We start from the raw sequence: 22,360 nt of genomic DNA on the forward strand, positions 1-22,360 counted from the left end.
GTGTCTTAGCCTAGACTAAAAGTAGCTACTGAAATGAAACTACGCTGTAGCTTTCTCCAGCTGTCTCCACTGTTCTTTTAGCGCTTGCAGCTGCTTCTCCACCTCTACATCAGGCCGTAGTTAATTCTAGAGTGTCTTGGTCCAGTCTAACAGCATCTTCCCTTAAAGAAACCTACCCTTCTGTTCAGTAGCCTCCTCCAGCTGCCTCCACTGCTCCTCCAGCGCTTGCAGCTGCTACTAGAGTGTTTTTAGTCACTCTTCTTTTCATTGGCTTCTTCCACTGTTACTTCAGCGCTTGCTAATGCTTCTGGAGTGGATAGAACAAAAATTAACCTACCCTTCTGCTCCGTGGCTTCATCCAGCTGCCGCCACTGCTCCTCCAGCGCTTGCAGCTGCTTCTCGACCTCCGCATCAGGTCACTAAGTGCTTCTGGAGTGGATAGAACAATGATTAACATACCCTTCTGCTCCGTGGCCTCCTCCAGCTGCCTCTAATGCTGCCTTTGAGCTGGCAGTGATCGCCTGGTGTTTCTAGAGTGGTCTTGGTCTAGTCTAAAAGCAGATTCCTTCAAAGAAACCTACCCTTCTGCTCCGTGGCTTTCATTAGGAGTCTCTACTGCTCCTTAAGCGCTTGCAGCTGCTTTGTGAAGACCTCTGGTTCAACAGCAGATTCCCTCAAAGAAACTCACCCTTCTGCTCAGTAGCCTCTTCCAGCTGCCGCCACTGCTCCTCCAGCGCTTGCAGCTGCTTATAAAGTGTTTTGATCTAGTCTAAAAGCAGATTCTCTCAAATAACCTTACCTTTCTGCTCAGTGGCTTCTTCCAGTTGTCTCCACTGCTCCTCCAGCGCTTGCAGCTGCTACTAGAGTGTCTTTAGTCACTTTTCTTTTCATTAGCTTCTTCCACTGTTCCTTCAGCGCTTGCCAATGCTTCTGGAGTGGATAAAACAAAGATAAACCTACCCTTCTGCTCAGTGGCTTCCTCCAGCTGCCTCCACTGCTCCTCCAGCGCTTGCAGCTGCTTCTTTGTGAAGACCTGGTGCTTCTAAAGTATTTTGATCTGGTTTAACAGCATCTTCCTTTACAGAAACCTACCCTTCTGCTCAGTAGCTTCCTCCAGCTGTCTCCACTGCTCCTCCAGCGCTTGCAGCTGCTTCTCGACCTCCGTGTCAGGCCGCAGTTGCTTCTAGAGTGTCTTGGTCCAGTCTAACAGCATCTTCCTTCAAAGAAACCTACCCTTCTGCTCCGTAGCCTCTTCCAGCTGCCCCCACTGCTCCTCCAGCGCGCCGACCTCGGCCAGGCGCGCCTTGTTCGCGGCCAGCTCCGCGGTGAAGGCTTGATGCTACTCCGAAACACCGTTCACGTAGTTCCGGGTATGTCTGTCACTGTTACTCGCGCTGGCGTCTCGCTTTGCGTGAGAGGGATAGCATTTGAAGCTTCGGATCACAGTTTTCGGAGTAACCCTGCTGGTGATTCTGGAGTGTCTAGGTACAGTCTAACAGCAGCTACTCAAATGAAACTAGTCTGTAGCTTTCTCCAGCCGTCTCCAGTGTTCCTTCAACGCTTGCAGCTGCTGCTCTCTGAAGGCCTGGTTCTTCTAGTGTCTTAGTTTAGTCTACAAGCAGCGTCACTCAAATGATACATACCCTTTTGCTCAGTGGCTTCTTCCAGCTGTCTCCACTGCTCCTCCAGCGCTTGCAGCTGCTACTAGAGTGTCTTAAACTAGCTTAAGAGCAGCTACTCAAATAAAACTCACCCTTTTGCTCTGTGGTTTTTTTCAGCTGTCTTCACTGTTCCTTAAGCGCTTGCATCTGCTTCTGGAGTGTCTTTCGTCTGGTCTAACAGCAGCTGCTTTAAAGAAACCTACCCTTCTGCTCCGTGGCCTCCTCCAGCTGCCTCCACTGCTCCTCCAGCGCTTGCAGCTGCTTCTTTGCGAAGACCTGGTGCTTCGAAAGTGTCTTGGTCTAGTCTAACAGCATCTTCCCTTAAAGAAACCTACCCTTCTGCTCAGTAGCTTCTTCCAGCTGCCTCCACTGCTCCTCCAGCGCTTGCAACAGCTTATGAAGTGTCTTAACTACGCTGTAGCTTTCTCCAGCTGTCTCCACTGTTCTTTTAGCGCCTGCAGCTGCTTCTCCACCTCTGCATCAATCCGCAGTTGCTTCTAGAGTGTCTTAAAGCTGCAACTTTCCCTAAATTAACCTACCCTTCTGCTCTGTAGCTTCCTCCAGCTGCCGCCACTGCTCCTCCAGCGCTTGCAGCTGCTGCTCGACCTCCGAATCAGGCCGCAGCTGCGCCGCCAGCGCGCCGACCTCGGCCAGGCGCGCTTTGTTCGCGGCTAATTCCGCGGTGAAGGCCTGATGCTTCTGGAGTTTCTTGATCTTGTCTTCGAGACTTGTGACTTCGCCTGGGGAGTTGAAAAAAATAGTTCTTTTTTTATTTGACACAAAATTGATGGCAACACCAACCCAGGTGCTGGTCAGTGGTGACTTTTGCTCACTTGAATTGATTGACGAAAAAATCGTGACATACTCTGATGCTGAATAGCAGTGAGGTAGGCTTACTTGTCAGCGACCTAACGCCTTTCGCAGCCGCGGGCGTTCAGTGATATATTTTATAGCAATCGAGTACTTATCTATCTACCAGTGGTTTCTAACCAGTGGTCTATAGACCACCGATGGTTAACGGAATCGAAATATGGACCGTAAACGATTTTAAAAGTCCGCATGCCATGAGAGAGTTGAAGTGATAAGTAAATTAAGACCTAAGATTACCGAACAAGTACAGAAGAATACATTTGTATTTACAATCACACAAGTTCTAAAAGTTTGGTGAATCCTGGTACTGGTTCCATGTCCCCAGAGAAACAAACACGAACATCCACGAAGACGACGCTGACGCACTCTCTTCAACGACTTTGCACTAAACGGTTGCTATTGTAAATTTAGGTATATCGAATAGATTCTAATTTTATACAGTCCACTCGTTATTTTATTTATCAGCTTGAACAAGTACAGAAGAATACATTTGTATTCAAAATCACACAAGTTCTACAAGTTTGGTGAATCATGGTACTGATTCCGTTTCCCCAAGGAAACAAACCCGCAGCGTTACGTGCGTTCACTACGTGTCTCTAAGGCTAAGAACTCACGGCGCGATTTTCACCCGCGCCCACAGCGGTTGCGGGCCCGCTTCTGTTTGCACGTTTGCGGGCGATGATCGACGGCTGCGTAACCGTGGAAATAACCGGTTCTGTGAGTTTTGAAATAAAACCGCAATTCCACAACCGCCGCGGGCGCGGGTGAAAATCGCGCCATGAGTTCTTACGGGATACACAAGGATATACTTCCTAAGGACTAAATCGAACCAGGGGCAGATTATGAGCTAAAAGCGGGCAGCAGAAAAAAAAAACAACTGAATAACGGTTCACTAACAATGTGAATCGTTGTTCGGTTGTTTTTTTTTGCTATTTTTATTAAGGCGCTGGCGGGCCATACGTATACAGGGTAGAAACGTTAAGTGATCTCACGCAATTATTTCTAAACTTTACAAGATATCGAAAAACTGATTACTGATTCTGAAAGTGCTTCACAAGCTCTTTCAAACGGTACCAATAATATGTTAAATATTAAACTAGATCTATCCGAAAATTCAATGTCTCCAGCTTCCATACATTTAGTACAACCACAAAATAAAAGCTATACAAGATATTCAAAAACTGGTTAATGATCCTGAAAGTGCTTCACAAGCTCTATCCAACGATACCAATAATAGGTTACAAAATAAACTGGATCCATCCGAAAATTCAATGTTTCAAATTCAATCTTCCATACATTTAGTACAGCCACAGTCATGGTACTCAAGTCTTGATAAATTATAGCAAGTAAAGCCTAAAACCAATGTTTTCCATGAATAATTTTAAATAGGAATGCAATTTACGAGTTCATTTTAAGTGTTTATTATTTAATAAAAAAAAATACTTCTAATATTGTTTGGCTGGCCTACATTTAGTATGGAGGCTGAAAACCTTTAATTTTCGGATAGATCCAGTTAATTCTGTAACCTATTATTGGTACCGTTGAATAGAGCTCGTGAAGCACGTTCAAGATCAGTAACCAGTTTTCCGATATCTTGTATAGTTTAGAAATAATCGAATGAGATCACTTAACGTTTCCACCCTGTATGTGCAAGGCTGCAAGGGGCCATGTACAAGTTAATATGGGTACGTTACCTTGCAGCTGGTCGGCGGTGAGCTTGGCGCGCTTGTCGGCGAGCCAGGCGCGCGTGTCGGCGGCGTCGCGCGCGAACTGTGCGCGCGCGCGCTGACGTGCTAGACGACCGCGACGAGCCGCGCACGCCTCGTGCAACTGTAGAGAAGGGACAAGGACGTAGATTAAACAACTTGTGCCAAAAAATTGTCTACAATAGGCTTAAGATGCGCGCCGTTATAACTTTTATTGACGTCAAAATGTATGGCGAAAATAGATAAAATGGCGTGATAACCACTTATCACGGCGCGCATCTTAGGCCTACAGGACACGCCTTGCCTAGTGTATAAATCTATAATTCTATTAGAATGGGAAGCATTGTGATATAAATTTCGCTCAGTATAACAGCAAGGTTGGCATGGCCATGGGTGGTGGTGGATTGCTTCGTGCAACTGTGAGGGGAACGGGACAGAAACGACGTGTTACTAGCTGTTTTAAAAATTTTACAATCTATTAAAATATATGTCAGTACTAGCAGCCGCCCGCGACTTCGTACACGTGGATCCCGTTTTACCCCCTTAGGGGTGAAGTTTCGTAAAATCCTTTCATAGCGGATGCCTACGTCATAACATCTATCTGCATGCCTTTCAGCCCGATCCGTCCAGTGGTTTGGGCTGTGCGTTGATCACTATGTCAGTCAGTCACCTTTGAGTTATTTAGAAGATATGGCACATCATTCTGCTTGTGATATCTCGTGATTTTTTGCGAAGCAGAAACCAATTTGAAAAGAGATTTTTGTAGATTACGAGTAAGTAATAAGAACCAAAAATAATATAAATTACATTGGTATTCGATAGCGTAACAAATGCACACTATTGTCCAGAATACAGTGGCAACTTTAGCCTTAAAAAACAAGAGAACAAAGAAAAGACTGTCGTTGTACACTGTCTTGGTATTTCACGGTTGTATGACGTTCTACTTGTGTACCTGTATTATTGATTACGGGACTATTCCCACTTCTCGTTCCCACCGCTGCAACTCCTGTGTAGCCAGGATCTACAGCTTGGCCGCCAATAAAACCCAACCAGTAAAGGCTGTATTTATTGTGTCATCACTACAACATCTGAATTACCATAAGCTCCTTACCTTGGTCCGCCTCTCGTTAATGTTCTGCAGCTCGTCAGCGATGCGCTGGCTTTCCACGTGGTTCTGTTGTAGCAGTTTGTCTCCGTGACTATTCAGGGTGGCCAGTTTCTCGTCCTGAGGAAAGAGTGAACACGTTAAATGCTTTGCTTAGCCTTAGACCCTTTAGTCGCAGAATATCTGGAAGCATTAAAAGGTTCAAAGTAATAGATGAGATTGACTTTAGGTAACATTCTGCACCTAAAGGTAGCAGGGAAAATCAACTAAAGTCCGGTCGCAGGGTAAACTCAATGCGGCCGCCCGTCGCACTGTAAGTGCGTGTAGCAATATAATTACGCACGAGCGATAAGGATGGGTAGCTTGGGGTCATTGTACGAAATTCCATCTGCACGGCGATCGGACTTTAGCCGACCATTGTAACTCCCAGATATAGCCAAGTGAGGATCTACAGTTTGGCCGTCAACGAAACTCAAACATAACTGTCTCGAAACCAGCAATGAATATAATTAGAAGAATATAAAAGGAATCCAAAGTAATATCTAAATATTCCTTCTGATACAAGTTCAAAAGGTAAGAACAAAAAAAAGAGTCTATTAATACTGAAAAAATACCTGAGTGGCGATCAGTTTCTCAAACGCCTCGTGTTTCTTGAGTTGGTTGTCCACTTCTTCCACGCTGCAATCGGGAGATATCTCCACAGCTGTTGATGGAAAAAGAAACGTGTTAACAAAATGTATATTGATAGTATCCGGCTCGAAGGACCAATGAAAAGGGTCCTTCTGGGAACTTAAATCAAAGAGTGGATTGTGTATATCGATAGGACTGGCTTAGTAGCCGTTTAATACTAAGTCTCTCCTACAGTATACTAGGCCTCCCTTATAGGATACTAGGCCTCTCCTTCAAGATACTAGGCCTCTCCTACAAGACACTAGGCTTCTACAAGACACTAGATCTCTCTTGCAGGACACTAGGCCTCTCCTACAGGACACTAGTGCCCGTTTTCACCATCAATCCATAATTTTTAAGTGTCCCCTATGAAAACAAAATTCATGTTATGTGTCACCATAGGAGTCACTTGAAAATTAGGGATTGGTGGTGAAAACGGGCGTAGGCCTCCTATAGGACACTAGGCTTCTCCTACAGGATACTAGGCCTCTCCTACAGTACCCTTTCTCTCTTCTAGAATACCATCGCTCTCCTGCAAGTGTCTTACCTAGCGCGTGTTCCTGGGCCGCGCACAACTCATGCAGTTGCGCCGCATCTCGCAGGAAGCAGTGCAGGTCGATGAGCTGGTCCAGCGCCACTTGTCGCCTCTCCTGCCGGACACTAGGCCTCTCCTATAGGATACTAGGCCTCTACTACAGGACACTAGCCCTCTCTTACAGGACACTAGCCCTCTCTTAGAGGACACTAGATTCCTGCAGTATCCTCGGCCTCTCCTGGAGGACACCACGCCTCTCCTAAAGGACACTAGGTCTCTCATATAAGTTACTAGGCCTTTCCTACAGGACCCTCGGCCTCTGCTACAAGACACTAGGCCTATCCTGCAAGTTACTAGGCCTCTCCTACAGCACACTGGGCCTCTCCTACAGAATACTAGGCCTCTCCTATAGGATACTAGGCCTCTCCTATAGGACACTAGGGCTCTCCTGTAAATGTCTTACCTAGAGCATGTTCCTGGGCAGCGCACAACTCGTGTAATTGCGCCGCATCCCGCAGGAAGCAGTGCAGGTCGATGAGCTGGTCGAGCGCCACCTGCCGCGCCGCCCACGCGCCCGCGGCCGCCGCTCGCGCTTCCACCAGTTGAGTGCATTTTGCTTCCACCTCCTGTGGGGAAACAGGGTAGAATAACGTTAAATGTGAGTAATACAACAACCGTCATCAGAAAGGTATACCTATTCCATCGCCACCTTCTAAGCGGCACCACAAAATAGAGTGGCGCAAGAAAATCATACTTCTGTCCTTGCTTTAAAGCAAACGTGACGAGCAGCCGAAGAAGTACAAGGCTCACAAAGCCACCAGAATCATCTCTCTTTCTATGTAGTAGGAATCGTCTGATACCCGCACCAGTCTTTAGATGATAATCTTAAAGAGTACCAGGACCACACAGCTTGTAAGGAGGTAGCAGGATGTCTATTGCGCAGGAGCCGGTAGAGATTTCTATGTTGATCCAGCCTGAAAAGTACCAGGACCACATAGGCACTAAGGAGCTAGTGGATGGTGCTAGTTCTTTGCTCCAAAGCAACGAGAAGTACCAGGCTTGCAGAACTTCTAAGGAGTCATCTCACTCTCCTACATAGTTAAGTACTCCTGTTGATCTTGTCTAAGAAGTACCAGGACCACACAGCTAGTAAGGAGGTAGCAGGATGCCTCTTGCGCAGGAGTAGGTAAAGGTTTCTATTTTGATCCAGCCTGAAAAGTACCAGGACCTCATAGATACTAAAGAGATCCCACTTATGAAGCCGGGTGTCCCTCCTACAGCAGATTTTTCTGCCCATTTCTTGTTGATCTAGCCTGAGAAGTACCAGGACCGCATAGCTAGTAAGGAGGTCACTATAACCTGCGTAGCAGGAAGACTCTTGCGCAGGAGTCGGTGGAGGTTTCTATGTTGATCCAGCCTGAAAAGTACCAGGGCCGCATAGCCACTAAGGAACTGACCTGTGAAGCCGGATGTCCCTCTTGCAGCAGCCTCTGTCCATGATCCAGCGCAGCACGGAAGGAGTCATCGCGTGCATCTAATTCAGCCCTGAGCGCGTCGTGCTCTGCGCGCGAACGCACTAAGGAGACACTAGACTCTGGCAGTTTCTTTGTTGATAGACTGAGAAGTACCAGGACCACACAGCTAGTAAGGAGATAGCAGGAGTCAGGTCTCTTGCGCAGGAGTCGGTAGATGTTTCTATGTAGATCTAGCCTGAAAAGTACCAGGACCTCATAGCTACTTAAGAGATTCATCTGGTTACTAACTTAAGGAGCTCTCACTGACCTGTGAAGCCGGGTGTCCTTCTTGTAGCAGCCTCTGTCCATGATCCAGCGCAGCACGGAAGGAGTCATCGCGTGCATCTAATTCGGCCCTGAGCGCGTCGTGCTCTGCGCGCGCCGCCTGAGCCGAAGCCGCGTCACGCACGCCGACAGTCTTTGTCAGCTGGTCTTGTCAATTGGTGCCAGTTCATCCTTGCTTCAAATGAACAAGTAGCCGAAGAAGTACCAGGCTCGCAGAACCACTAAAGAGTCATCTCACTGTCCTACATAGTTGAGTATTTCTCCTGTTGATTTTGTCAAAGAAGTACCATTGCCACACAGCTAGTAAGGAGGTCACTCTAACCTGCGTAGCAGGAAGACTCTTGCGCAGGAGTCTGTAGAGGTTTCTATGTTGATCCAGCCTGAAAAGTACCAGGACCTCATAGATACTAAAGAGATCCCACTTATGAAGCCGGGTGTCCCTCCTACAGCAGATTTTTCTGCCCATTTCTTGTTGATCTAGCCTGATAAGTACCAGGACCATATAGCTAGTAAGGAGGTCCCTCTAACCTGCGTAGCAGGATGTCTCTTACCCAAGCAGATACTAGAGGTTTCAATGTTGATCCAGCCTGAAAAGTACCAGGACCTCATAGCTACATAAGAGATCCGTAATCAACTGACCTGTGAAGCCGGGTGTCCTTCTTCCAGCAGCCTCTGTCCATGATCAAGCGCAGCACGGAAGGAGTCATCGCGTGCATCCAGCTCTGCTCTCAGCGCGTCGTGCTCTGCGCGCGCCGCTTGAGCCGAAGCCGCGTCACGCACGCCGCCGGCGCCGGCGCCGCTCGCCGCGAGCGATGACACCACGCTGCTACACCAGGAGGTCAGGTCGCGGACCTTTGGACACATAGACAGTTAGTTACATACACAACACATCTACACTTTTACGCACACCCTACATTAGGGATGGCCCTAATGTCTCTTCATCTTTTGTGTTCGTTCGTTCGTTTCAGCCAAATGACGTCCACTGCTGGACAAAGGCCTCCCCCAAGGTTTTCCACAATGAACGGTCCTGCGCTGCCCGCATCCAGGCTCTTCCCGCGACCTTTACCAGATCGTCGGTCCACCTAGTAGGAGGCCTGCCCACGCTACTTCTTCCAGCCCGTGGTCGCCACTCGAGAACTTTCCTGCCCCAACGGCCATCGTCACTACGAGCTATGTGCCCGCCCACTGCCACTTGATTTTAGCAATTCTGCGAGCTATGTCGGTTACTTTGGTTCTCCTGCGGATCTCCTCATTTCTGATTCGATCACGCAGGGAAACTCCGAGCATAGCCCGCTCCATCGCCCTTTGGGTGACCTTGAGCCTTCTTATGAGGCCCATAGTAAGCGACCACGTCTCAGATCCGTATACCATCACTGGCAACACACATTGGTCAAATACTTTAGACTTGAGACACTGCGGTATTTCGGACGTGAGTATATGGCGAAGCTTCCCGAACGCTGCCCATCCGAGTTGGATTCGACGATTGACCTCTTTCTCGAAGTTGGACCTACCTAACTGGACTGTTTGTCCCAGGTATACATAATAATTGTCAACAACTTCGAGTGTAGGGTCTCCAACCTTCAGAGGAGTGGGTGCAACACGGACATTAGACATGATTTTTGTCTTGTCCATGTTCATTCTGAGGCCCACTTGTTGAGAGGCTCTACTGAGCCTGCATCTTTTGTGGTCTTTTCATATTATGATTTATTGCTTCCTTAAATAACACTGTCAGCTTAGCCGTGCTAATTCTACCTGTAAATCGTTATTCTTTCCTCCACAGGACAGGCAATGCCTAGTGTGGAGGTCTGTCTTTTAGTTATTGTATTGTTTGATTCTGGCAATAAATATTTTCAGGAGGACAGTAATTTAAAATTGAAGGGGACAGTGTGTTGTTCATTTAGCAAAAAAAAAAATACATGTACTCGTTGATGTCGAAAAATGGTAGTAGAACTGATGATCGCTGAGGCAGAATAGTTATAACAGTTCTCAACACACGAAATACTGGAAGACGTAATGCAGACTGACTTGCCACTCGTTGGACCGACGATCTTTCTGAATACGAAGAGCGCAGGAGCGGTCATTGTGGAAACAACTGCGCGAGGTCTTTTTTTCCAAAAGTTCTTTATTGCTATTCCACACGTTAAATAGGAGACCAACAGTAAACATATTTTGGCTGAAACGAAACCTTAATCCTCCTAAAATTAACAACTAACCTGTGCCCTAAACTGGTGCAGATCAGCCTGCATCTCCAGCTGTCGTCTCCTCTCATCAGCAGCCGCTCTTAACGCCGCCCAAGCGTCTTCCAACGCTTGCTGCTGCAACGCGATCTGCTGTACGTTGCTGCCTGGGTATAACTTTTGTAGTCGGGATCCTTCTTCTTGGAGCACCTGGGGATATAATGAATGAGGATTAGTATTGTAGGAATTAAAATGCGGTAATATTTCTCCAGCTTTATTTGTATTTGTCGGCCGTTTGGTGTAGTGGTTCGAAACGAACTACTATTCCGGAGGTAGCGGGTTCGATTCCCGCACAGTACAAACATTTGTGTGCATGAACATATTTGTTTGTATTGGACTGGGTGTTTTCTATGTATAATAAGTATGTATTTACAAAAAAAAAGTATTTAAGTATGTTTATATCCGTTGTCTAGTACCTATAGTACAAGCTTTGCTTAGTTTGGGACTAGAAGCGCAGTGTAAAATGTCTAAGGATATTTATTTTATTATTTATTTTATTTATTTATTCCGGGATACACCACAAGAAAAGTCCTCGCTCCGTCGTAATACAATCGTCTTCTCTATCTTGTCCAAAATCATCTTTCTTACTCACTCATTCATTGGCTTTCACTCACTCCCTTGCATTCCGTTTCACACTCTCGCAGTATTATTCAAAGGGAACAATGAATGAATGAGAAAAAGAATGGGTAAAGTGAAAGTAAAGTTAACGGTTCGCGTCGCGATAGAGACAAGAGACCGAAACGAGAGATTGCGACCGTTACTTGACTTAGGTCTCTGTCTCGCTCGGGAATCGCCGCCTTTATGAGTCGTGTACTCGTAAAGATACAGAATTCCTTCTGGATCATCAGGGAGATTGGGAATAAGTAAGGACTATCGTTAAGAGAGTACATATAGGCCAAACCCTTTATTTATCTTAGGTAACTTGGAGAGGATTGTTCGTCTGCCGTGGAGTCTAAAAGATCTGAAAATATATTGCGCTAAAGAAAGATTGGGTACGAAAAAAATATTGAGAGATGTGAAAGCGTCAATAAATTCTGGGACAATTGACCTGAACACTCATATTAACTGGAAAACAAGCCTTCATAATGTAACTCGTTATTAAAGGTCGCGTTAGGACCCGTGTCTTACTATTTTAGTAAAGCCTTCGGTCGCTAAACTAACCTCTAAATCACATGAATCTTACCTGCATCTGAGCATCAATAGCCAGCAGGTCATTCTCAGTGCTGTCCCTAGTTCTCAGCGCCGCAGCGCCCGCTGGCAAGTCCTGGGACAGCTGGGCCCTCTTATCATGAATCCTGGCCAGATGGGAGCCTCAAGAACTTAAGTAAATGAACAGAATCTTACCTGCATCTGAGCGTCGATAGACAGCAGGTCATTCTCAGTGCTATCTCTAGTTTTGAACGCCATAGCGCCTACTTTCAAGTCGGGACAAGTGTCCTGGGACAGCTGGGCCCTCTTATCATGAATCCTGGCCAGATGGGAGCCTCAAGAACTTAAGTAAATGAACAGAATCTTACCTGCATCTGAGAGCGTCAATAGCTAGCAGGTCATTTTCAGTGCTGTCCTTAGTTTGTAGCGCCTGCTGGTCAGCCCTGGGACAGCTGGCTCATAGTATAAGCCTCTAAAGTGACCCCTAAACGACTAAACCAGCCCCTAAATCACAGGAATCTTACCTGCATTTGAGCGTCAATAGCCAGCAGGTCATTCTCAGTGCTGTCCCTAGTTCTCAGCGCCGCAGCGCCCGCTGGTAAGTCCTGGGACAGCTGGGCCCTCTTATTATGAATCCTGGCCAGATGGGAGCCTCAAGAACTTAAGTAAATGAACAGAATCTCACCTGCAACTGAGGGTCAATAGCTAGCAGGTCATTTTCAGTGCTGTCCTTAGTTTGTAGCGCCTGCTGGTCAGCCCTGGGACAACTGGGCCCTAATATTAGTGCTTCTAAAGGGACCCCTAAACGACTAAACCAGCCCCTAAATCACAGGAATCTTACCTGCATCTGAGCATCAATAGCCAGCAGGTCATTCTCAGTGCTGTCCTTAGTTTGTAGCGCCTTCGGGTCAGCCCTGGGACAGCTGGATTATAGCATTAGAGCTTCTAAAGTGACCCCTAAACGACTAAACCAGCCCCTAAATCACAGGAACCTTACCTGCATCTGAGCGTCGATAGCTAGCAGGTCATTTTCAGTGCTGTCCTTAGTTTGTAGCGCCTTCTGGTCAGCCCTGGGACAGCTGGATTATTAGAGCTTCTAAAGTGACCCCTAAACGACTAAACCAGCCCCTAAATCACAGGAATCTTACCTGCATCTGAGCATCAATAGCCAGCAGGTCATTCTCAGTGCTGTCCCTAGTCCTCAGCGCCGCAGCGCCCGCTGGCAAGTCCTGGGACAGCTGGGCCCTCTTATCATGGTCTTTGACTAGATAATACTTTGTAAAGCTGAATAGATCTTACCTGCATCAGTTCTCAGCGCCGCAGCGCACGCTGGCAAGTCCTGGGACAGCTGGGTTATAGCATTAGAGCTTCTAAAGTGAGCCCTAAACGACTAAACCAGCCCCTAAATCACAGGAATCTTACCTGCATCTGAGCATCAATAGCCAGCAGATCATTCTCAGTGCTGTCCCTAGTTCTCAGCGCCGCAGCGCCCGCTGGTAAGTCCTGGGACAGCTGGGCCCTGTTATCATGGTCTTTGACTAGATAATACTTTGTAAAGCTGAATAGATCTTACCTGCATCAGTTCTCAGCGCCGCAGCGCACGCTGGCAAGTCCTGGGACAGCTGGACCATAGTATAAGTGCGTCTAAAGTGACCCCTAAACAACTAAACCAGCCCCTAAATCACAGGAATCTTACCTGCATCTGAGCGTCAATAGCCAGCAGGTCATTCTCAGTGCTGTCCCTAGTTCTCAGCTCACTGGTAAGCCCTGGGACAGCTGGGACATAGTATAAGTGCTTCTAAAGTGACCCCTAAGCGACTAAACCAGCCCCTAAATCACAGGAATCTTACCTGCATTTGAGCGTCAATAGCCAGCAGGTCATTTTCAGTGCTGTCCCTAGTTCTCAGCGCCGCAGCGCCCGCTGGCAAGTCCTGGGACAGCTGGGCCCTCTAATCACGAACTTTTAAAGTAACTAAATAAACGTACCGGAAAACGCAGCGTGGGACGTCCACCCACAAGGTGGACCGACGACCTGATAAAGGTAGCAGGAAGGCGCTGGATGCAGGCCGCTATCAATCGTGCGATGTGGAACTCATTGGGGGAGGACTATGTTCAGCAGTGGACGTCCTGTGGCTGAAATGATGATGAAGCTAAATAGGTCATTTTCAGTGCTGTCCCTAGTTCTCAGCGCCGCAGCGCCTGCTGGCAAGTCCTGGGACAGCTGGGCCCTCTTATCATGAATCCTGGCCAGATGGGAGCCTCAAGAACTTAAGTAAATGAACAGAATCTTACCTGCATCTTGAGCGTCAATAGCTAGCAGGTCATTTTCAGTGCTGTCCTTAGTTTGTAGCGCCTGCTGGTCAGCCCTGGGACAGCTGGATTATTAGAGCTAGACATTAGAGCTTCTAAAGTGACCCCTAAACGACTAAACCAGCCCCTAAATCACAGGAATCTTACCTGCATCTGAGCATCAATAGCCAGCAGGTCATTCTCAGTGCTGTCCCTAGTTCTCAGCGCCGCAGCGCACGCTGGCAAGTCCTGGGACAGCTGGGCCCTCTTATCATGGTCTTTGACTAGATAATACTTTGTAAAGCTGAATAGATCTTACCAGCATCAGTTCTCAGCGCCGCAGCGCACGCTGGCAAGTCCTGGGACAGCTGGGCCCTCTTATCATGGTCTTTGACTAGATAATACTTTGTAAAGCTGAATAGATCTTACCAGCATCAGTTCTCAGCGCCGCAGCGCACGCTGGCAAGTCCTGGGACAGCTGGGCCCTCTTATCATGGTCTTTGACTAGATAATACTTTGTAAAGCTGAATAGATCTTACCTGCATCAGTTCTCAGCGCCGCAGCGCACGCTGGCAAGTCCTGGGACAGCTGGGCCCTCTTATCATGGTCTTTGACTAGATAATACTTTGTAAAGCTGAATAGATCTTACCTGCATCAGTTCTCAGTGCCGCAGCGCACGCTGGCAAGTCCTGGGACAGCTGGATTATAGCATTAGAGCTTCTAAAGTGACCCCTAAACGACTAAACCAGCCCCTAAATCACAGGAATCTTACCTGCATCTGTGCGTCGATAGCCAGCAGGTCATTCTCAGTGCTGTCCCTAGTTCTCAGCGCCGCAGCGCCCGCTGGCAAGTCCTGGGACAGCTGGGCCCTCTTATCATGAATCCTCGCCAGATGGGAGCCTCAAGAACTTAAGTAAATTAACAGAATCGTACCTGCATCTGAGCGTCGATAGTCAACAAGTCATTCTCAGTGCTATCTCTAGTTTTGAACGCCATAGCGCCTGCTTTCAAGTCCTGGGACAGCTGGGCCCTCTTATCAAGAATCCTGGTCAGATATGACCCTCAAGAATTTAAGTAAATGAACAGAATCTTACCTGCATCTGGGCGTCGATAGTCAACAAGTCATTGTCAGTGCTATCTCTAGTTTTGAACGCCATAGCGCCTACTTTCAAGTCGGGACAAGTGTCCTGGAACAGCTGGGCTCTCTTATCATGAATCCTGGCCAGATGGGAGCCTCAAGAACTTAAGTAAATGAACAGATACTCACCTGCATTTGAGCGTCAATAGCTAGCAGGTCATTTTCAGTGCTGTCCTTAGTTTGTAGCGCCTGCTGGTCAGCCCTGGGACAGCTGGACCATAGTATTAGTGCTTCTAAAGTGACCCCTAAACGACTAAACCAGCCTCTAAATCACAGGAATCTTACCTGCATCTGAGCATCAATAGCCAGCAGGTCATTCTCAGTGCTGTCCCTAGTCCTCAGCGCCGCAGGGCCCGCTGGCAAGTCCTGGGACAGCTGGGCCCTCTTATCATGGTCTTTGACTAGATAATACTTTGTAAAGCTGAATAGATCTTACCTGCATCAGTTCTCAGCGCCGTAGCGCACGCTGGCAAGTCCTGGGACAGCTGGATTATAGCATTAGAGCTTCTAAAGTGACCCCTAAACGACTAAACCAGCCCCTAAATCACAGGAATCTTACCTGCATTTGAGCGTCAATAGCCAGCAGGTCATTCTCAGTGCTGTCCTTAGTTTGTAGCGCCTGCTGGTCAGCCCTGGGACAGCTGGCTCATAGTATAAGCCTCTAAAGTGACCCCTAAACGACTAAACCAGCCCCTAAATCACATGAATCTTACCTGCATCTGAGCATCAATAGCCAGCAGGTCATTCTCAGTGCTGTCCCTAGTTCTCAGCGCCGCAGCGCCCGCTGGTAAGTCCTGGGACAGCTGGGCAATCTTATCATGGACCCTGGCCAGATAGGAGCCTCGAGAATTAAGTAAATGAACAGAATCCTACCTTCATCTGGGCGTCAATACCCAGCAGGTCATTCTCAGTGCTGTCCCTAGTCCTCAGCGCCGCAGCGCCCGCTGGCAAGTCCTGGGACAGCTGGGCCCTCCTGGGCCCTCTTATCATGAACTTTAACTAAATAAATGTACCGGAAAACGCAGCGTGAGACGTCCACCCACAAGGTGGACCGACGACCTGATAAAGGTAGCAGGAAGGCGCTGGACGCAGGCCGCTACCAACCGTGCGATGTGGAAGTCATTGGGGGAGGACTATGTTCAGCAGTGGACGTCCTGTGGCTGAAATGATGATGATGATGAAGCTAAATAGGTCATTTTCAGTGCTGTCCCTAGTTTGTAGCGCCTGCTGGTCAGCCTTGGGACAGCTGGATTATAGCATTAGAGCTTCTAAAGTGACCCCTAAACGACTAAACCAGCCTCTAAATCACAGGAATCTTACCTGCATCTGAGCATCAATAGCCAGCAGATCATTCTCAGTGCTGTCCCTAGTTCTCAGCGCCGCAGCGCCCGCTGGTAAGTCCTGGGACAGCTGGGCCCTCCTGGGCCCTCTTATCATGAACTTTAACTAAATAAATGTACCGGAAAACGCAGCGTGAGACGTCCACCCACAAGGTGGACCGACGACCTGATAAAGGTAGCAGGAAGGCGCTGGATGCAGGCCGCTATCAATCGTGCGATGTGGAACTCATTGGGGGAGGACTATGTTCAGCAGTGGACGTCCTGTGGCTGAAATGATGATGATGAAGCTACATAGATCTTACCACACCTGAGCGTCAATAGCCAGCAGGTCATTCTCAGTGCTGTCCCTAGTTCCCAGCTCACTGGTAAGTCCTGGTACAGCTGGATTATAGCATTAGAGCTTCTAAAGTGACCCCTAAACGACTAAACCAACCCCTAAATCACAGGAATCTTACCTGCATCTGAGCATCAATAGCCAGCAGGTCATTTTCAGTGCTGTCCTTAGTCCTCAGCGCCGCAGCGCCCGCTGGCAAGTCCTGGGACAGCTGGGCCCTCTTATCATGGTCTTTGACTAGATAATACTTTGTAAAGCTGAATAGATCTTACCTGCATCTGTTCTCAGCGCCGCAGCGCACGCTGGCAAGTCCTGGGACAGCTGGATTATTGCATTAGCGCCTCTAAAGTGAGCCCTAAAGCACTAAATCAACCTCTAAATCACAGGAATATTACCTGCATCTGAGCATCAATAGCCAGCAGGTCATTCTCAGTGCTGTCCCTAGTTCTCAGCGCCGCAGCCCCCGCTGGCAAGTCCTGGGACAGCTGGGCCCTCTTGTCGTGGACCCTGGCCAGTAAGTCAGCCACGTCGCGGTGGAAGCGGTGTATTTCGCCAGCGGCGTGGAGTTTCGCGCCTCGGGATTGGATCTGGTCGACTAGGCGTTGCCAGGACTCGCTGGAGAGATGAAAAATACATTAAATAAAATAAATAAATAATTTATTTCTGTATAAAACTTAGCCTAGATAAGTACACGTTTGGTTTCAATTAAAATTAGTGCACGGACATAATTAATAATACCTAAACTAAGCAAAATATTTTGCCTGTATCTTAGGTATCTATTTTAAAAGTGCTTACTAAACAATATGAAAATATTAATGACAAACTAAAAACAAATACATTTACTGCTAAACTAAAAATTACATTATTTTGTGGACGTTTTAATTTTTCAGCATAAATAAAATTATGTATTCTCCTTGTCAGGGTCAGCGACATGGTGGAAGAGATTGAGAGCCGTAAATGGAGAAGGGTAGGGCACATTGCACGGATGAACCAGGTTCGCTGGGCAAGACCCTGGAGTGAAGTAGTAGAAGAAGTAGAAGTAAAAGATTGTAACTTCCTACTTTTTTATATTTTTAAACCGGCAGACAGTGGTGACTGAGTTTGTTGCGGCGCTTCTTCTCAGCACTTGCCAAATGTTTGTCTCGAAGCGCTGGTAGGGCAAAAAAAGAATGAGACATGTATAGGCTCCTTAAGAGCATTTGACGATTTGCAAGTACTAATTTAATTAGTCTAAACAAATAAAGATAATTTTGATTTTGATTTTGAAGACCCTGCAACAACACCCGCGATTGAGGAAGACCGCCTAAACGGTGGACAGACGACATCCGGCAGCAGGCTGGGGTGAACTGGATGCGTGTGGCCAGGGACAGAAGTCGGTGGAGGGTTGAAGAGGTCTATGTTCGAAGGCGAACCCCCTAAAATCGTCCCAACAACTGAATCAAACTGGGCCCAGTTCACCACAATCAAATTTGAAAAGACCAAACTGGTCCCTGGTCCAAGTTTAAGACAGGAAAGAGACGCCCCCTAATTCCTAAAGGCTGCTATACAACGTGCTCTTTTTGATTTCCTGGAACTCTAGGGTATTAATAAGACCACTTCAAAGAATGGAATGGCATTACATTTTTTGTTAAATTCAAAATTTTTTTTCCACTTATTATTTCATACGAAATTATTCAAAAACTTAATTTTCACTGAAATAATTCATAATTTACATACACTTATCAATAAAAATTCTGCACAAAAAAGACTAGGTGACAATTTTGAAAAAAAAAAAAAATTAGATTGATGATACTACGAGTATAATCTAAATCAACTATAGTCCAGTAGTCCGGTTAGTCCAAAACATATGAATTTGGTCTTATTCAATGCAGGATTAAGTGCCCTTTAACCGTCATGAAGACCACTTTTCGATAGGGTAAGTCCTTTACGCGGTATAACCGGAAAACCGAAAAAACGCCCCTTTCGGGGGCCCCTACCACTTAAGCACAACTCCGTCGAAGTCGAAAACTTAGGAGAGTCTTAATGGGCAACCAATGAAGCCATTAAAGCAAAAAAATCTTTTGTAGGAATTATTTCCGATTTAATCAATTTTTGTGTTTAATTCTACTGGCCTACTAGGTATCTTCTAAATCTAGAATCCACAATATCTTCAAAAATATGCTTTTAAAAACACATATTCCTAAGACTCTTTAACTAGTTTTTATTTATAGAATATACCCCTAAAATTTCCGGAATACAAAAGGAGCACGATGTATATAGATAGATTCAGAATACTGTTCGAGCGCAGAGCGGCAGAGCGCTTTCTGAATAAAAATTTCTGCACCTAAATAAAAGACATTTTGTTTTATTTCACTTACCCCAGCGCCTCCTGTCTGCGTTCGATGTCGGCGATGTATGGGCTGTCGGTGGCTAACAGCTTCTTGGCCAGCTCCTCGCACTGGCTGAACCGTTCAGCACCGCTCTCTACGCGCAGGCGTAATTCTTCGAACTTGGACCTTAGGATCTGTGGAGGAAGGTTGGGTTTAGTGAACAGTTACAGCCTGAAAAGGTAGAACTAAGAGATGCCTGTTAACCTATTTATAAGAACTCTTGTAACCTTTGTTCATATACAATAAAGACTGTATTACTTTATTACAGTTTTTTATACTCAACGAGGAAGCTCTTAACCTGCATTTCACCTGATGTAAAGTGATGATCAGAACAAAGCGAGCTTCACCCGGAATCCTCAACCACAGAGAAATTGGCTATTTTACCTGTAAGACTATCTAGACTGCATCCCACTTAACACCAGGTGCAAGTGGTCAAATATCTTCCTTGTTATGCATAAAAAAATTGCGGAACAACAATACTGTTAACATTGTTGTTATGGCACCAGACTTAAGATGGTGGTAGCTAGCCAGGCGGACTTTAAAAAGCCCTACTACAAACCAAACCGAACAGAAAAATCTGCCCCCACTGGGAATCGAACCCAGGATACCTGGATCTGAAGCAGCTAGTCTTACCACTACTAGACCACAGAGGGTGTCGAAGAAAATAAATATCTGCAAAGTTTTCTATACCACATCGTAGTTTGTGTAGATCGTTTCATCCACTCGGACGCGCCCCAGCAATGTTTGGTCCCGGTCGCGCGGGGTGCGGGGAGTGTGGTCCGAGCAATCCGTAAGGCATTACTGTAGTGTGCGTGTGCACTCATGGATCATTTAGCATAAATATTTATAACTATGTATTTTGAAAACCTGTAAACCTTTGAAAAAGAGGCTGACAATAGTGTCTGAGTTTCTTGCGCTGCTTCTTCTCAGCACTGGCCCATTTATTGTCCTGAAGCAGTGGTAGGGTTAATACTGGGACGTGTAAAAGTGCTTTTTTAAAGCCTACTTACAGAAATAAATGAGTTTTACCGAGTTTTTACTGAGTTTTACGGAGTTTTTTTTACTGGACCGATAACACTCAAACATTCGCGGAAAAATGCAGGGGTGCGTCTTCGTGGATGGAACGATCTATAGCAGGCCTCCCATAAGGTGGACCGATGATCTGGTGACCGAAGAACTTGGATGTGGGCAGCGCAGGACCGGTCCTTGTGGAAATTTTTGGTTGAGACCTTTGTCCAGTAGTGGACATTATTTGGCATTTGGCTGAAACGAACATTGCTTCAAACTCACCAGCAAGTGCTCGTAGTCCTGCCCGTAGTCTTCGCTAGAGGCAGCCGTGTACTGCTCCTGTATCCAACTCTCTAGCTCGGCGCTTTCCGCTAGGTACTCATGTCTGGAAGGAAACAATGATTGTTATAGTTCATTCAAATTATGATGGTGATTTAGACAGTTGAAACGTTTCGTTTCTGCGACGGGCGGCAGCAGTGAGTGTGCGAGCGCAACAGTAATATAATTACGCGCGAGCGATAAGAATGGGTAGCTTGGGGTCATTGGACAAAATTCTACGTACGTACGGGTATGTACGTATTCTCGATTCTAAAAAATTTAAAGGAGCACCTCACTAAATAGAAGTGTCATAATCACTTTCTTACGATGAATGGACGGACGAATTACGTTCATCTGCGGGTCTAGACAAAGTGCAAATTTTAATCGCAAACCAGTCGAAAAGTGGTCGAAAAGCCCCTTTTTTGTATGGAATTTTGACGGATTCGATTTTCGATTCGATCAAAAAGTGCGTTTTGTCTAGGGGGGATGGAGAGGTTAGAGAGTGAATGGAGAATAGTATTGTTTGTTGATGACGATAATTTTGCTCACTTTGCTTAATTACTCAACTAGTGCGAACAAAGCTATAGGGTAGGAATACACAGACTTACTGGGACCAGGCGCCACTCGGGCAAATGAGCTAAAAGCAGGTCGCAGAAAATAAAAACAACTGAATACACAACAGCTATTTTTATGGGGGCGCTGGCAGGCCACTAATCGGACCGTATGCGCACGCATTGCTAAAGGATCTATTTTATTTATTGATCTATGCTAAAGTCGTTTATATTGTATAATAGTATGGACAACGCAGTGTTTTCCACACGCATGGCAGGGGTGGACGTGCAATAATTAATAGGCGGACGCATGCAGTGGGCGCCCGCGCAAGTTACGTAGACCCTAAAGGTAGCCTTTCGAACTAAGCGTTACAGACGCAGCGTCTTTAGCTTTGGTCTTGTGCCACCAACGCCGCGTCCCTAAATCGCTTCGAAAGGCTACCTTTAAGCTATATACTAACACTAACAGACTAACAGTATACAAGCAGTTTTTTTTACCACAAGAACCATAGACCAACCTGCATACGCTCTCAACCAGCGCTCGCTGGCGGTGCGCCGCAAGCCGCTGCAAGCGCTGCAAGCTAGCAGCTAGCTGCTCGTGCCTCTGGACTAGCGCTTCGCCCTCACCGTCCGCCATCGACGCGGCTGCTCGGCCCATCTCGGCGACGATGGCTGCGTATGTGTCTAGTTCTAATTCTACGGCCTGTGGGGAAAGATTTAATTTGATGAGAAAGAAAGAAGACTTCCACACATATACATCTATACTAATATTATAAAGCTGAAGAGTTTGTTTGTTTGTTTACTTGAACGCGCTAATCTCAGGAACTACCAGACTGATTTGAAAAATTCTTTCAGTGTTAGAAAGCCCATTTATCGAGGAAGGCTTAAGGCTATATACCATCACGCTACGAGTAATAGTCGGCCGTTTGGTGTAGTGGTTCAGAGCGGACTACTATGCCGAGAGGTCCCGGGTTCGATTCCCGGCCGGGCAGAAATTAAAAATGATGAATTTTAATTTCTGTGACGGGTCTGGGTGTTACTATGTATAATATGTATGTATTTAAAAAAAAAGTATATAAGTAGTATATCCGTTAAGCTAGCACCCATAACACAAGCATTAAGTTGCTTACTTTGGGGCTAGCTGGCGCTGTGTGAAATTGTAATGTGCAGAGCAAAAATGAAAAATGTTGCAAAAACGGGTTTTCACATGTACGAAATCGCGGGCACAGCTAGTATTTTATATAGAACCGCTATGAATGGATCTGCGCGGCGCACTCAGCAG

At 46.6% G+C, this 22,360-nt stretch overlaps 1 protein-coding gene across 1 annotated transcript in view; it reads right to left on the bottom strand.

Moving 5' to 3' along the window:
* Window positions 1-22,360, bottom strand: part of LOC135085960 (spectrin beta chain, non-erythrocytic 1) — a 176,269-nt gene that overhangs the window by 67,150 nt on the left and 86,759 nt on the right. Inside the window, exons 42-52 of the mRNA XM_063980744.1 lie at window positions 21,597-21,781; window positions 20,492-20,594; window positions 19,190-19,335; window positions 17,228-17,447; window positions 10,559-10,732; window positions 8,985-9,197; window positions 7,010-7,172; window positions 5,957-6,045; window positions 5,349-5,462; window positions 4,226-4,361; window positions 2,201-2,401 (exon numbers count right to left, since the gene is read on the bottom strand). Of these exons, the coding sequence (XP_063836814.1) occupies window positions 2,201-2,401; window positions 4,226-4,361; window positions 5,349-5,462; window positions 5,957-6,045; window positions 7,010-7,172; window positions 8,985-9,197; window positions 10,559-10,732; window positions 17,228-17,447; window positions 19,190-19,335; window positions 20,492-20,594; window positions 21,597-21,781 (1,744 nt within the window). The remainder of the gene's footprint in view (window positions 1-2,200; window positions 2,402-4,225; window positions 4,362-5,348; window positions 5,463-5,956; window positions 6,046-7,009; window positions 7,173-8,984; window positions 9,198-10,558; window positions 10,733-17,227; window positions 17,448-19,189; window positions 19,336-20,491; window positions 20,595-21,596; window positions 21,782-22,360) is intronic.

The sequence above is a fragment of the Ostrinia nubilalis genome, chromosome 30, assembly GCF_963855985.1.
Source record: "Ostrinia nubilalis chromosome 30, ilOstNubi1.1, whole genome shotgun sequence".
Taxonomy (NCBI): domain Eukaryota; kingdom Metazoa; phylum Arthropoda; class Insecta; order Lepidoptera; family Crambidae; genus Ostrinia; species Ostrinia nubilalis.